Source organism: Lissotriton vulgaris, chromosome 1_1, assembly GCF_964263255.1.
Source record: "Lissotriton vulgaris chromosome 1_1, aLisVul1.2, whole genome shotgun sequence".
NCBI classification, from domain to species: domain Eukaryota; kingdom Metazoa; phylum Chordata; class Amphibia; order Caudata; family Salamandridae; genus Lissotriton; species Lissotriton vulgaris.
In genome coordinates this window covers 1,745,248,006-1,745,262,975 of record NC_141685.1, presented here as the reverse complement: position 1 = coordinate 1,745,262,975, position 14,970 = coordinate 1,745,248,006, and the positions used below count along the sequence as shown (strand labels likewise).

General features: G+C 42.0%; 1 protein-coding gene across 2 annotated transcripts in view; it reads right to left on the bottom strand.

Annotated features, from left to right (window-relative positions):
* The window catches only part of LEMD3 (LEM domain containing 3), a 258,857-nt gene that overhangs the window by 169,556 nt on the left and 74,331 nt on the right, over positions 1-14,970 (bottom strand). For both annotated transcript variants that reach the window (XM_086919032.1, XM_086919033.1), the window contains exons 2-3: positions 12,695-12,732; positions 6,105-6,168 (exon numbers count right to left, since the gene is read on the bottom strand). In XM_086919032.1, the coding sequence (XP_086775158.1) occupies positions 6,105-6,168; positions 12,695-12,732 (102 nt within the window). The remainder of the gene's footprint in view (positions 1-6,104; positions 6,169-12,694; positions 12,733-14,970) is intronic.

The following is a 14,970-nucleotide window of genomic DNA, read 5'->3' as shown; positions in this document are numbered from 1 at the left end:
CATAGGCATTGTATATGGCAATGCCTTTTATTTATGTTTTGGTTTTTAAAACAACCTTTCACCATACTGCAGAAGGGGTGCCTCAATTTAGTTAAAATCACTGGTATCAACACTAAGACTTTTTAGAAGCCTCGTGGTTCCAGAGAATTGATGCCACAAGCAAGCATCCCCAGCTGACATGTGTCCCAGCCCCAGGATTGAGTGCAGTACACCATCTGCCACTTTTATGGGCAGATCAATATCTTGGCCACAGTACTAAATCAAATGGAATGGTCAAGGTTGTAACTTTCACAAACAAATGCTGATATAGGTTTTAAATTGCCAGTCTCCGGTCCATTAATGTTAGATGGGTTGCAAAAGTTCTAAAATGTTTGGGAAGCACAGCTATAATGCACGGATATCCCAAAACTGACACATACTGAATTGCAAACTGTACCTACATAAAACGCCCTAAATAAAAGCCTTTTTTTTATCAATTACTGATAAATGGGACTGAAACATGCACCATGGGGGGAGATTATGGAGATGAATCACTGGAATCCTGAAAGATCTGCTCAGTTGTGTGATTCATGGACTGGCAAAAATATTGTTACCCGCTGCATGAATATAGGTGATGCCGGTGTTCTGAATGGTTCCACAAATCATGAAGCAATGGGATTTGCACTTGATATTTGCAAAAATGTGCTAAACCTGTACTAAAGTGGAAATAATGAAGTGTTCTCGCCAATAAACGTAATTACATTACTAAGACCACAATAACCAAATAAATCTCCAGGTGTCACGAAAGCAAAGCGGATGTTACTAAAACTGAAGGCACTCCCAGAATTTAGACTAGATCTTCTTTAATTCGCTCACATTTGACGCCAAATGGATAAGGGTTATGTATATTAATCCAATTGCAGCACCAATGAATACCAGTTTAACCCTTATATCTTTGACTGGGCAGAGCAACTTAAGGACCCCGGGATGACACAAGCCTACCTCAGCTGCAGACTGTTCCTCACATGTTTACAACCTCCGAACCGCCTGCTGTACCCACATACACCGGGTCAGGGGTGCACAGGGGTCAGGGGTGCACAGAAGAGCCATCACCTCTCGCCTTCAGTAAGAGCCGGGTACGGCTTAACCTCAAGGAAGGACTACAAATAGTGTCAAATGGAATATGCACCGACACCCTTGCAATGGAGGTGGCCATCTTTGAAGAGAACAACTACTTAGAGAAACGGAGTCCACAATAAGTAGCCTAATGATTTTGAAGAAAAAAAAAACTAGTTAAACTATTAAACGTTTTAGAAAATTGAAAGCATAGATTCAAAAGTCTGCAATAAATGCACCTGAGTATCAGTTGTGTTAAATATTTAAAGAATTACAGACAGACAGTTTTTACTATACATCTGATTATGACTAGTATTTTATAACTGCTCCTTTTCTCCTGGCAGTGTTGTGTTAGATAACTTGTCCTTTTACAGGATTTAATTACTTACCAGTACGAGTTTGTTCATCATTTTCTCACTCAGCAGGCAGCGAAAAAAAGGGCTAACTGGTTTACATTAGCACTATTATGTAATATTTACTGGAGGAAGAGGATTAATGACTCATTTTTTTCGGATATTCATGGGTCTGCCAGGCAAACTTTACACGCATGCGTTACGCATGTGGTTTCCTGGTACTTCCAAGTGACGTTTTGGATGCCGGCTTTAGAAACAACAAGGGGTGTGCAGGCGGGAGTGTAGAGAGGGGGACAAGGGGTGTGCGTGCAGGAGTAAAGAGATGGGGACAAGGGGTGTGCGCGGGAGGGAGTGAAGAGATGGAAGTAAACAAACCTTCTGCCTCTGCCCCTGCCAGTCATGTCTGCAGGGGCTGTAGGAATCTCGGCACTTCATCCAGGCAACACAACAGCGCCAACGTAGTCATGTAGGGAATTTGGTGTTGCTGAAAGAAAAACAAGCTCTCGGCATTGCGTGGTGGGGGCAGGGGAGCAGGGGGAGGCTTCCTTTGAAGTCTGATGCCGAGGCTCAGACAAATGGTGCGCGATGTAGCTGGTGATGTGCACGCGCCTGGCTCACATGAACTGTACTCGATCCGCAGTTTTGGGTAGACTTTTGAAAGCCTTACTATAATCTCGACAAACAAGCATTGCTAAAGCAATGCTGTAGTCAAGACCTAAAAAGTATATTAAACGGCACGCACAAAAACAGCATCGCAGTCTATAAATAAAAGCTATATCAGAAATGCGTTTTACTTATGCATGTTATAAAAGCCAAAGAGCATGTAAAACATTGAGCACAACATTGCAGTTTATAAATAATAAATATATCAGAAATGAGTTTTACTTGTGCGTGTTGTAATGTGTTTTACTATATCTTTAAATGATAATTATTTTTAAAAAACTCCAAAACATTTGGGTCTAGTTCGCACTGTAAGCACCGATATGGACGATTAAATGCGGTGGGGAGTGCAGGAACACACCGGCTCAAATTAGCACTACTATAAAAAACAAGCATTGGCATAGCCAATAGGTCTCTTCTTTGGGACCGTATAAGTGTTTAGCGTTGCAACAGTTGATGTTGCGCCAAGGATATTGTACTGCATAACTAGACCGATTAGCTATGTGAATGCTTGTTCAGTATCACCACTTGCACTCCACGGTCCTCAGCTATTTCACTAACACTTGCTTTAGATCAATTGCCAGAGAAACCGGATCCGAGGGGTGGATCCGCTGAAGTCATCGGTTTGCTGTATGGTATAAAACTTTGCGTCATAAATGCCCCATCAGATTTCTCAGACTTAGTCAAAATAAATTATTTTCTTCTTGATTAGGAGACCTTTTTTATTCCATCCAAGGTGATGCTCTCATACCATTGACGAAAAAGGTTTTTGCTTTTTAAGCTACCTGTAGAGACCCATGAACAGATAAACCTACTGGAACTCAAGAATTTAGGTCAATGGCTCTGGCCATACTGTGAAACACTATGACTGATGATGATTTTTCGAATTGTTACACGAGTAATGATTTTAATAAGGTTTAAGGACTTTTATTGATTTTATGTGAACTTTCTCCATCTGTGTACTTTTATGCCAGTATCTGCTAAATAAACATTATGATGATGATAATAAACCAACAGAGAAGAGAGTACACAGAGGTCTTAGTCAGAATGGGCTTAATCGTTAATTATTTACTAAAATGTTTCAAACTCATAGAAATATAAATAAACTTGTTTATACAAGTAGGGCGCATTATTTAACAGGAAGTATGTTGGCATGATGAGCTCGAGTAATCAGATTTCCAAGTTTTAATCTCTTAATGGGTTTCCAATGGCCTGAATATACATTTTAGAATATTCATCACCTATAAAGTAAGTTATCATAATTCTCTGTCATACGTGGCACAGGATATGAAAGCTCTAGGGAAAAAACGAATTCAAAGAACAAACACTCATTTAAAAATCACTACATTAAAGAATCAATAAAAGTGAACCAATCCCATTCAGGGGCTGCATTAAGAGTCTGAATTGCTGTTCTCTCAGTACTCCAAACAACCCCTTCTTACTGTGCCTTAATAAAATGGGATGAAAGTTCTTACACTAGATAGTACACTCAACAATAAGTAAAATACGCTCTCAACTTGAGCACAGCCTTGCCTACCCGAAAGATGAAATTTTATTTGAGTTAACTGTATTGAAAAATAACACCAAGAATAACCTGAGATTCCAATTTCCTCCTTCGGTTGGAGAGAAGTTGTTGCTTAAGAATTGTATTTGTTGTTCATTGACCTCTACTCTGCTCATGTTTTTAGAGGTTGACTCATTATGTAAGCCTGTGCTAACAGTCCCCAAATTCCAGGCTCTGCTTTCACAGTGTGAATAGTGCTATTAGTTAACTGTGTACCAACATGTACATTTCTTTAATGCTCGCTTATCAACTGTTGGTTTTAGGAAAATATTGACCCACTCCTCAGCTGGGAAATGCAGGTCAGTCAGAAAGGCTTGATAATTAAGGAAATATGCACTTGGATGTTTAAATATGTCACTCAGTTTAACTTCTAAAAAGTAACTACAGTACAAAAAAGGTTGCTACAGACAAATACATGAACGCAGAGGAGACCTATATCTTTGTCACTGCCTGTTGTCAACATGCCCTTAAGTACTATTTATAAAAAATAACAGTGTTTGTTCCATAAAGTAATATGTATTTAAGTAATGCTTATAAAAAGCACTCCAATAACGCTGGGCCCAGTTTATGCTATAAGTGCCAGTGTTTATAATTAAGTGCTGTGGTGAGTTCCGGAAAGCACCAGCTCAAATTAAGCATTACTATAGAAAAAGTAACAAATTAGGAGAGGCAAATGCAATTAGGGAACAGCTATAACAGAGCACTGAAAGGTGCCGAATTCAGAGCTAGGGAACAAAGTTTGAGTTTTGGCACTGGCCCAACATCCTATGATCCTGGGCAAATGACTTATTCCCCACTTTTGTACCAGAAAATAACATCCCCATATGTTATGCTCATAAAAATAATTCCAATATTTGTAGGTCTAGTTTGCTGTATAAGTGCCAGTGTCAGTGTTATTCAAATGCTGTGGGGAGTCCTGGAATCCACAGGCTCTTAAAAAAAAGCACTGGTGGTTACAAAATCAAAGCACCAAATTAAACACCGTAAAAAATATCAATATCTAAAAATAATAAGTATCTAAAAACCCCGAACTCTGACTTGCTCTGCCTCAGCCCTGTCAGGCTTTCAGAAGTAATGTCCTGTCCTGATTTGCCTAGACCCCCTTTATCCACCAAAAAATGTCACTGTGGTTTCAACATCCAGCAGGGAACCATTGGGCTTAATAAGAAATAGAAAATATGAATGACAGGGAGAGCGAAGGGGGAGGAAAAGGTTATTTCAGAGGATGAAGACTAGAGATTTCATGCGGAAGGGAAAGGAGTAACATATTCCGAGTGGTAATATAGACAAGGATAGAAGCTACAGCATCAATACCGAGCATGGACAGAGGAGAGCACGACTGACCTATCATGGCTGCAGACCAGATGAAGGACAGGGAACACTGGATGGTTATTACTGCGGAGTGATTAAGGACGGAGTAAGATTGACCGCGAATGGGATGGAGTGAGACTGACCACTTATTACTGCAGACTGAACAAAGGAAACTGAGCACAAGTGACTGGTGGGCACTACAGATTGCATGAAGGAGGAGTAAGAGTGTCGCATCATTCATGCACGTGGCACAAGCAGCGGGAGTTAATGATCACTACTTCAGAGAGCACAGAAACAGACTGCCGAAAAACACTGATTGGGGAGGGGGGTTGAGCGATAATTACCAAGTAAGAACAGCCAAAGTCATTTCAACGGCATGAGGATGAGGGTAGAGCACATTGTACAAACACCAAACACACTGCAGCAAGGTGGGAACAGAAGCATTTGAGACAAGCGCAGCCGCGAAAGTGAAAGCAACCATAACATGATCCAAAGAAGATGGCTCCCGCAAGCTGGATGCTGTGGAAAGAAACATTTACTGGAAAAGGTGGGACATGCACCAGCCTTTGGCCAATTGTGTGCTTTCATTTTTGAAAGCCACACGCAAAGGCCATACAATGTGTGGAAAATCGAAACACACGCACAAGTTTTCAGAAAAGCTTGAGTGATTCCAAGAGGCCCTTTCCTAGAGCAGCCCATGCTAGGCTCGACCTAAAAAGGTAAACCATTTAAAGGCATGCACTTCTCTGGTAAAGGATTCTTAGCCTTTTTAATGATGCATGGGGCCATCTTTGGGTATGTTCAAAAGCCCATACTGGATTTATTTGAGAACCATAATGTCAATTGCAAGTATGTCAGACTAAAATGCAATAGCTGAGGAGGGGTTGCCTTTTAGATTTCCCCAACAAGTGCAGTAAATAGATGTTCCACCACTGCCACAGCTGTTCCCGGTGAATACGAGGTACTTCCTGACCCTAGGACATGCAAACAGTAGCCCTATTGTGACAATCATTAGCACTCACTAAACTGGAAAAACAAGCCATTTAGGAATGTAACAAAACTGCTCCTGAAAGAAGCTTTTTTGATAACTCAGAAGTGACCGTAGAAAGAAATGACATTACCTGCAATTTTGGCCAACTTGTCGTGCAATATATGAAGCGTGCTCATTACATTTTTTTTCTTTGTCTGAAAATAAAGTGAATAAAAACTTCATTGCGAAACAAATCATGGAAAGTTTTAAATATAAAAAAAATGCTTGAAGACAATACACTGAAGGATTACTAAAAGGAATTCGTCAAGTAGAGGCACCTGGAAAATAGTTGCAACGTTTATACGCTTGAAAGAGTATTGTTCTAATGAACAGTTCACAGAACTATAGCCATTACAAAAACAAAAAAACATGCAGGGATTCTGAAGCTACCCACAATATAGAGAGCATTTTGTGACGTACCAGAGCAGAAATAACAGTAAATCTTTGGCACAGTAAAGTTTAGAAGACAAAATAACATAGGAGCCTTTTCCACCAGAATGTGTTGTGTGCAGCAGAGGAAGCTTGCGTGCATGCCATCTGGAGATGTGAGAAGAGATCCTAAATAACCGAGCAAACCCTTTAGCTTATCAAAAACATGTATTGTTCATTTTAGTCACTTTGAACATTTGCTCACATAAGACCAGCATAAATACACCTTTAAATGTGCCTCATCAGGCTCTACTGCAAGGTTCACTTAGAACAAACTTTAACTAGCCTGTTTCTTTGTCGATTAAGTCAAAGGGACCTGTAACTCTCTATATCCAGATGGATCCACTACGACCTCTAGCCCCGCCATAGGCTCACCATTTCTCCCATACTCGCTTCAAGCCCTCCCACTTATTGCGCAGGCAGACATAGATCTCCTGGCTTTAAAAGTTAAGTCTGGATCTCCAGAAGATACCGTCAAACCTGAAATGTTTAGACTATTCCAGGACTCCATTATGCGGGAGGGGCAGGAGTTGATTAACAGTTCCTTTCAGTCAGCCTCAATACCCAAATCTTGGAAACATGCCAAGGTAGTCCCCCTGTTAAAAAAAAACACTTTGGACCCCTCCAGGCCAGATAGTTTTAGACCCATCTCTTTACTTCCATACCTTGCTAAGGTGGCGGAAGCACATGTGAATTCCATCTTGACCAGCTACTTGGAGTCCAATGGGATTCTGGACGAGTCTCAAAACGGATTCCACACTAAACATAGCACGGAGTCAGCTTTATTGGCTGTCACGGAACATCTTAGGGCGGCACAGGACCTGGGTAATACCTCGATTTTGGTCCTGCTGGATTTGAGTGCGGCATTCGACGCGGTCTCCCACAGGATCTTACTCAGGAGACTTTGGGAGATCAGAGTCAGGGATAGAGCTCTGGATTGGTTCGTGTCATTTCTATCCGACCGTTCCTTCCAGGTACATGCTCCGCTGTACTGGTCCAGCAGGCTCCCTCTTGGTTGCGGGGTTCCGCAGGGGTCTGCGCTCAGCTCCACACTGTTTAACGTGCATCTCCGCCCCCTGGCCATGCTGGCTCGGGAAAGTAAGATCAAATTAATATCGTACGCGGAGGAAACGCAACTTATCTTCACCTTCTCAAATGACACTGTGGCGGACCGAGACAAATTACAAGAAGATATCTTGGCCATTTAAAGCTGTCTGCCAAAGAACTGTCTCCAGCTGAATTCATCCAAAACCGAGGTATCCTAATTGGCAGTGATGCACAGAAATGGGACGAGCCTTGGTGGCCCCCTACACTGGGACCGCCTCCCATCCCTAAGAAGGAAGTCAAAAACTTGGGTGTGATTTTGGACAACTCACTTGCCCTTGAGTCCCATGCAAAAAAAGTGGCAGGCACTTGCTATGGCCGCCTACGCTCCCTCAAGCCCATCCTCGGCTTCTTTGAGCCTCCCACCAGTCAGATCATAGTCCAGGCCCTGGTCTTATCCCATCTAGACTTCTGCAGTGCCCTTATGCTTGGCTCTAACTTGACAGTGACAAATCGGCTACAAAGAGCTCAGAATGCCGCCCCCGCATCCTGTTCACACTTCCAAAACACTGCCACACATGCCCGATCCTTCGTCGCCTGCACTGGTTGCCTGTAAAACAACATATTCAATTCAAGACTCTCTGCCTAATGCACAAAATCCTGTACTTCGTCGGCCCCCAAACCCTGCAAGGACTCTGTTCCTTTAATGCCCCTACGAGTGCTCTCCGTTCGGCAGACCTTTTCCTTGCTCGTACCATCAAGATCCGGAGGAGCAGAGCCGGAGGCCGCTCATTTATGTATCTGGCCCCGAAACTCTGGAATTCGATCCCCCTAAGAGCACGGGCCACCACCAACCACATGCTCTTTTGAAAACAAATTAAAACCTGGCTGTTTTCTTCCATCTAAGACACTCGCACTGGTTGTGGATGTTTCGTCATCTGGCATGTCTGCAAGCGCTGGGACGCCCCGTTGCTGGGGTAGCCATGCGCTATACAAACTAGCTTAACAATGACAGAATTGCCTGGACCATTTTCTTGTATACCCAGAAGATTTTATAGCTAAATGCTAGTGCTTTCTTCCCCTAAACAGAAAATCCAAAGAATTGCAAATTCAGAGACACATTTTGCCAGTTTTTATTAAATTAACCACTTCACTCCTAATCTATTAGCATCATTTAATACTGTGTGCAGGATATTCTTCCTGCTAAAATGCACCTGTCACAGCAGTAAATACCAACAGCTACAGAGCAATTCCCCTCTGCCTTCTCCTCAACTTCCTTTGCATTTGATTGCATCCATTTGCAGATTTACATGGATTGTGAACATGACACACAAAGTGCTCCAGGTCTCGTCAGGCATTATTTACAAGATGACTAACAGTTCGCAATTAAAAAGTAGCAAAACACTCAAGACCTGTAAACGTTGTAACTTCCTTGAACTTGAGTGCTTGTTGACATTAAGACATTTGTCAGATAAACAATTTAGAGAGTACAGCTCTTAACGACTCACAGGCATAAGACAGCTAAAAACGAATTCAGACAAAATAAGAAATACAACATATTTCACATAAATGGTATATAACCATACAAACACATAAATGGTACATAACCATACAAACGTAACCTGCTCGACCACTAAAAAAACAAAACACATCAACTGAAAGGCTGAGGCACAACCAATAAAGCAACGCAGTATCAGACATGATTTAAGACATCCCAGGGAGTAGTGAAAGTCCAGGAAGAAGGGCAAATGTACATGTGTTTCAATACCAGGTGGCCACAGAGCACCACATTCTGAGCATCACCCCCCTACCTCTCTAACTTAAAGAGGGCAGAAAGAGGACCGCCCTGGCCCCTTCACCCCATGAGTCCTGCAAATGCTAGATTTTAAGAGCAATTTCATGTAACAAGGAAGCAAGCTCTGTAAGGGAACCCCCTGGCCCCTTCACCCCATGAATCCTGCAAATGCTAGATTTTAAGAGCAATTTCATGTAACAAGGCAGCAAGCTCTGTAAGATTTGTGGCTATACAGAGATGCTATGGTCTAGCTCTAGGCTGTGACACTGCGTCTTGGCTCAGAAGCCGCACACAGAGGCCGAGCATCAGGTGATGCCCTCAACACGACTACATCGTAAGGTTCCCCAAGTTAAAATGAACAAGCACTGGCAAAAACTATGGTAGGATGTGAAGGCTGGAAGCAATACAACGTAGGACAGGAGAATTGGAGTAGAAAGCAACACAATGGGGCCCTAAAATGAATCATTACACCCAAGGGTGCGTGAGGGTATTCATCCTTTAAAACCTGGGACTTACAACAGGAATGTAGATAACACTAGGCCTGTTTCTTTCTTATCCCCCCGAGCGTTGGGGGCCCCAATAATTAGCATTTGTTGTGACAGAATTAAATGGAAACTAAGAGATGGTGTGTTTCTGTCCTGGGAATAAGAACACTTTTGATAATATCGGTTTTCCTGTGAAACACCAAATCGGGTAGAGGTACACAGATAAAAGCCAGCTCATAAGGTCTGCTTGACCTTTGTGAATTATAGGAAGGTCAAAGAAAGTGAGAAGTGCATCCAATGTTCACAAACAAAATGCATTTCCTTGGGTTGGGGCTGGTTCTGGCCAAGTCTACACAAATGTATGTACTTCCATATTTTTTCCACAACTGACATAGGGGCAACATGTCATGATTGACACCCATTTACCATTGACAATTCAGAGGAAGATGATCCCGAGCCACAGATGATTATATGAGGTCTTTAACTTAAGTAGGACATATGGGCTGACAGATGAAAAACGGGACTACACAAGCAAATAAACAGATTATGATGCTCCAAAAAATTATAAGTGAAGATTTAATTTACAAATATGCGATTAATGCTATGTTGATATTTGTTGAGCAGCAGTGTCAACTGGATGACAGGTAAGATGGTTCATGATATTCTGTTGATAGATATAGAACTAGAGAAGAGGCTTAGGCGCACAGCAAACGTGGGATAAACACAAATTGTAAAGGGCGGTTGATGGGATGGGACACAATGAAGGTGCTCCAACAGGTGACGTAACTAGCCAATACGTCCAGAAATATAACGAAGCAGTGTGTTACGTGATACGTAAGCACATCCCTGTATACGGGCACACTTGTAGAGTTCAGCGTCGCTGATTCAAGAAACAGTTCAAATGGGAAGGTTTTCAAAGTTTGTATATATTTAGTACATATTCAAGATATCCAATGTACAGTGGCGTTACATCACGCCATGTATTCCATTGACAGTAATCCAATGATTGATATTGCAAGGTATGCTCCAATGCATTTCGGACTCGTGTAGTCCTTTATCAAGGAGCACTGTGGGAAGGATACAATAACTGCATATTAGATCAACGGAAAAAAGAGCAATTAAAAAGTTGTGTGCATGCAGTCAAAAACGCGTGGGTGGAGGAATACCAAGAAAAAAGTCGGTGCATGCGGTTCAAGAAATTGGCATTAAAGCATGCGGTCAAAAGAACGACCGTTTGTGAACGGATGTGTACCGGTTTGTCTAAGTGGGGGGAGGTGATATTGTGAATAAACATGCATACGGGTGACTCCCAGTGTGCGGAGCGTTAAATAAATCCTGAAGGCAGCGCTAGTTTAGAGAGTGATCAAAGACCAGGGCGATGGTGAAACGGGGGTGATTGAACAATGTGAAATGAGTCTTACACTTCCACATTAACGAGCGGCTCACGTCAGTGCTGCAAACAACAAAGGAAATCAATCAGCGGTTGTCATACAAGCGCAGACGCTTGTGAAAACGGATAAACTAACCGGCATGCGGTCGCAATAACTTACTGTGTGGGGTTCGAAGAACAACAGGTGATTCAGCCAACCTGATTTACTTGCTGAAATGCCCATGTGGGAAGATCACAGCATAGCTCAGTTGAAATATTTGGTACTGGAAATGGTCACCCACTGCGAGGGTAGAGACAATAACAAAACCCTCTTACAACGGGAGACATCGTGGATTTACAAACTCCAATCTCTGAAGCCCTTTGGGCTCAATGATAGAACCGAACTGAGTTGTTACTTATAACCTGATTGCTTGATATATTGAACCCCCGTTCTACATATATATTGTGACTTGTACCTGTTGTTATTACTTTGTTGTCATTCATTTTACCGCTTAATTCACCATCACAAGATGGCCACCATGGTTTCACGTTTACTCGGGTGTCTTTTCTTTATTTCTAACACTCTCTACCCTCCCCACGAACTCCGCAGTACCTCCGCGAAGCTCGAGACATGTAGTCCACTTCTTCGAACCCCACACAGTAAGTTATTGCGACCGCATGCCGGTTAGTTTATCCGTTTTCACAAGCGTCTGCGCTTGTATGACAACCGCTGATTGATTTCCTTTGTTGTTTGCAGCACTGACGTGAGCCGCTCGTTAATGTGGAAGTGTAAGACTCATTTCACATTGTTCAATCACCCCCGTTTCACCATCGCCCTGGTCTTTGATCACTCTCTAAACTAGCGCTGCCTTCAGGATTTATTTAACGCTCCGCACACTGGGAGTCACCCGTATGCATGTTTATTCACAATATCACCTCCCCCCACTTAGACAAACCGGTACACATCCGTTCACAAACGGTCGTTCTTTTGACCGCATGCTTTAATGCCAATTTCTTGAACCGCATGCACCGACTTTTTTCTTGGTATTCCTCCACCCACGCGTTTTTGACTGCATGCACACAACTTTTTAATTGCTCTTTTTTCCGTTGATCTAATATGCAGTTATTGTATCCTTCCCACAGTGCTCCTTGATAAAGGACTACACGAGTCCGAAATGCATTGGAGCATACCTTGCAATATCAATCATTGGATTACTGTCAATGGAATACATGGCGTGATGTAACGCCACTGTACATTGGATATCTTGAATATGTACTAAATATATACAAACTTTGAAAACCTTCCCATTTGAACTGTTTCTTGAATCAGCGACGCTGAACTCTACAAGTGTGCCCGTATACAGGGATGTGCTTACGTATCACGTAACACACTATTCTGTTGATAGAACCAGAAAAGGCAGGCTACCAAAAACCTTACCCTTGCTTCAAAAATAGCTGCACATCAGTAAAGAAGAAATTTTGCACAACGTTCACATGTTTAACAATCCTGTACTCAATAAACACACATTGTAAGATCAATAGAAGTGTTTTGGACTCACTTGTATTGCTCCAACTTCCTCAGAAATAGCACTTCTCACTGAAAATGGAAAAAAAACACTTGTTTTAGCACAGCAGTAAGACTTACTTGTATGCCCCAAAAGGCCTTTTCCACACAAACCTTTAAAATAACTTGCAGGTAAAAGGTTACGCGATACCAGAGAAACATCCTTCATGGACAGATCATAAAAGCACTAAAGTTAGCATGAAAACTTTAGAAGAAAATCTGGTTCCTTGCTTAGAAAAGAAAAGAAATAGAGCCCAGAAAAAATGTAACTATCTAGCACATTTTGACACTTCGACTGTGTTAACCTGAAAAGGAACAATTGATGGACGGAGTGCTGGACAATGCAAACATTCACCCCAGTCACAATGATCTGGGTTTAATCCATCATTCTTTTCCTCACATCACCACCCCAGTTTGGTCCCAGCCATATACAAATAAGTCTTGATTGACCCTGTTACTTGTGGGAACAGTCCAGCCCGAACTGCCGAGCCAGGTCCTTCCTGGACCGGAATCAAGCATCCTGGGCCCGGTTTCAGGGCATCACCCTTCATCAGCCAGACTACCTTGAATCCAGTGGCATAGTGAGAACGTGGGTCCCGGCTCTCAATGCCACTGGAGTCAAGATATCCTGGCGGATGACCACAAAACCAGTCCTAGGATGCTCGTTTCCAGTCCAGGGAAGACCTGGCCTGGCAGTTCGGGCTGGACTATTCCTATTGGGCACAAGGACATGACTGATTTGCATATGGCTGGTTCCAAACTGGAATGGCATGGTGAGCAAAATAACAATGGATTTAGGCCCAGATCTCTGTACCGGGGTGAATGTATGCCATTGCTCTGCATTTTGTCCATCAATTGTTCTTTTTGAATTTTAACTTGAAAAGGACCAATGAACAGAAATTTCAGTAAGTAACATTTTGAAAGGATTCTTGTGTTCCTTCTTCCCCTCATTTGCCTTTATTTTTATTTAATTCCCCGTTGTTTCAACCATCCCATCCACACTTCCATTGATCGCCCACCCCTCGAGGTCCTTTCAATGTATATTATTTGCATTTCGTGTAGGGACTGAAAGGTTCCAATTGCTGCTGGGATCCTCCACTTGCTGAAAATGACCTTCACTTCAAGTAGAATTATTTATTTCCTACAGTGTAAAAACGAGCCCAACATCTTATTTGCACAGACCTGCTCACCAGTCTTAATCATATGTGAATGAAAAGCAATCAGGTGTTGGCCTTTTAAACTTGCAGTGCATCAACACCGTAAAGAAACTTCAGTCAAAATAAAGTCAGCATAATAATTGTTTAGTTGGCACGGTTCTAACATAAATGCCTTTGTGCTCCATAAAAATTTTAAAATTCAAATACTTTGATTACCTTTAATCAATAAGAATTGAAACCATTCAATTAATCAAACTTGCAGTGTTACTTTTATTATAGAATTTCGTACCTACAAAGCATTGTTCAAATACATGACTCGTCTTGCCTCATAAAATTAAATTTCATGTACGGCTGAGAAATGCAAATGTCCTATCCAATGTAAAGGCAAAGACTCTCCCATTTGCACTAGATGTTACTCCTGCTTAATATAGTTCTTAAGAACTGGTCTCGGCAAACAAAGCTATGAATATCTATTCCGTTAAGTATAGGGGAAATTAACAAACCCTGTCCGCTTTCAATGTTAATTCCAACAATAACCAGGAAGGTCTCCCGTTATCCAGTGGTGAATCCACTTCCAGCAGTTAAACTTGCCCCCACTTAGTTGCAGCTGGCGGGATTCCTCTTACATAAATAATTCCAAATGAAGAAATATGCATACATACATACACCACGACATTCAGGTTTGCAGAAGCGTGGTGACAAGAGCATGTATAAGTCATAATGCATGGCACATCTGCATAATGGCACATGAGGCATCAGCGTTATGACGTGTATGCGCTATGCAAGCATCGTATCATGATGACTTTTTTTTGCAGATAATGCACATCACTAGCAAAAAGTATTGGCATAGCCACTAGGTCCCAATGGTGAGACCTACTGACTATGCCAATGCAATTAAATCAAACCGATGTCCAATCAAGTATATGTTCATGTAGCCAGGAACAAGCGTTTGTGTAGTGTATGCTAGATTATTACTACGTATAAAACACAATTCCTAAACACCTTGGATAAGCTGCAAAATTTTCTGAAGGGTATGGTGGGCTGATGCTATTTGAGAGCAAACCAATGCTCGCCAAAATACACAACAAGAATACTTTTAAGGAGGTTTCAAACA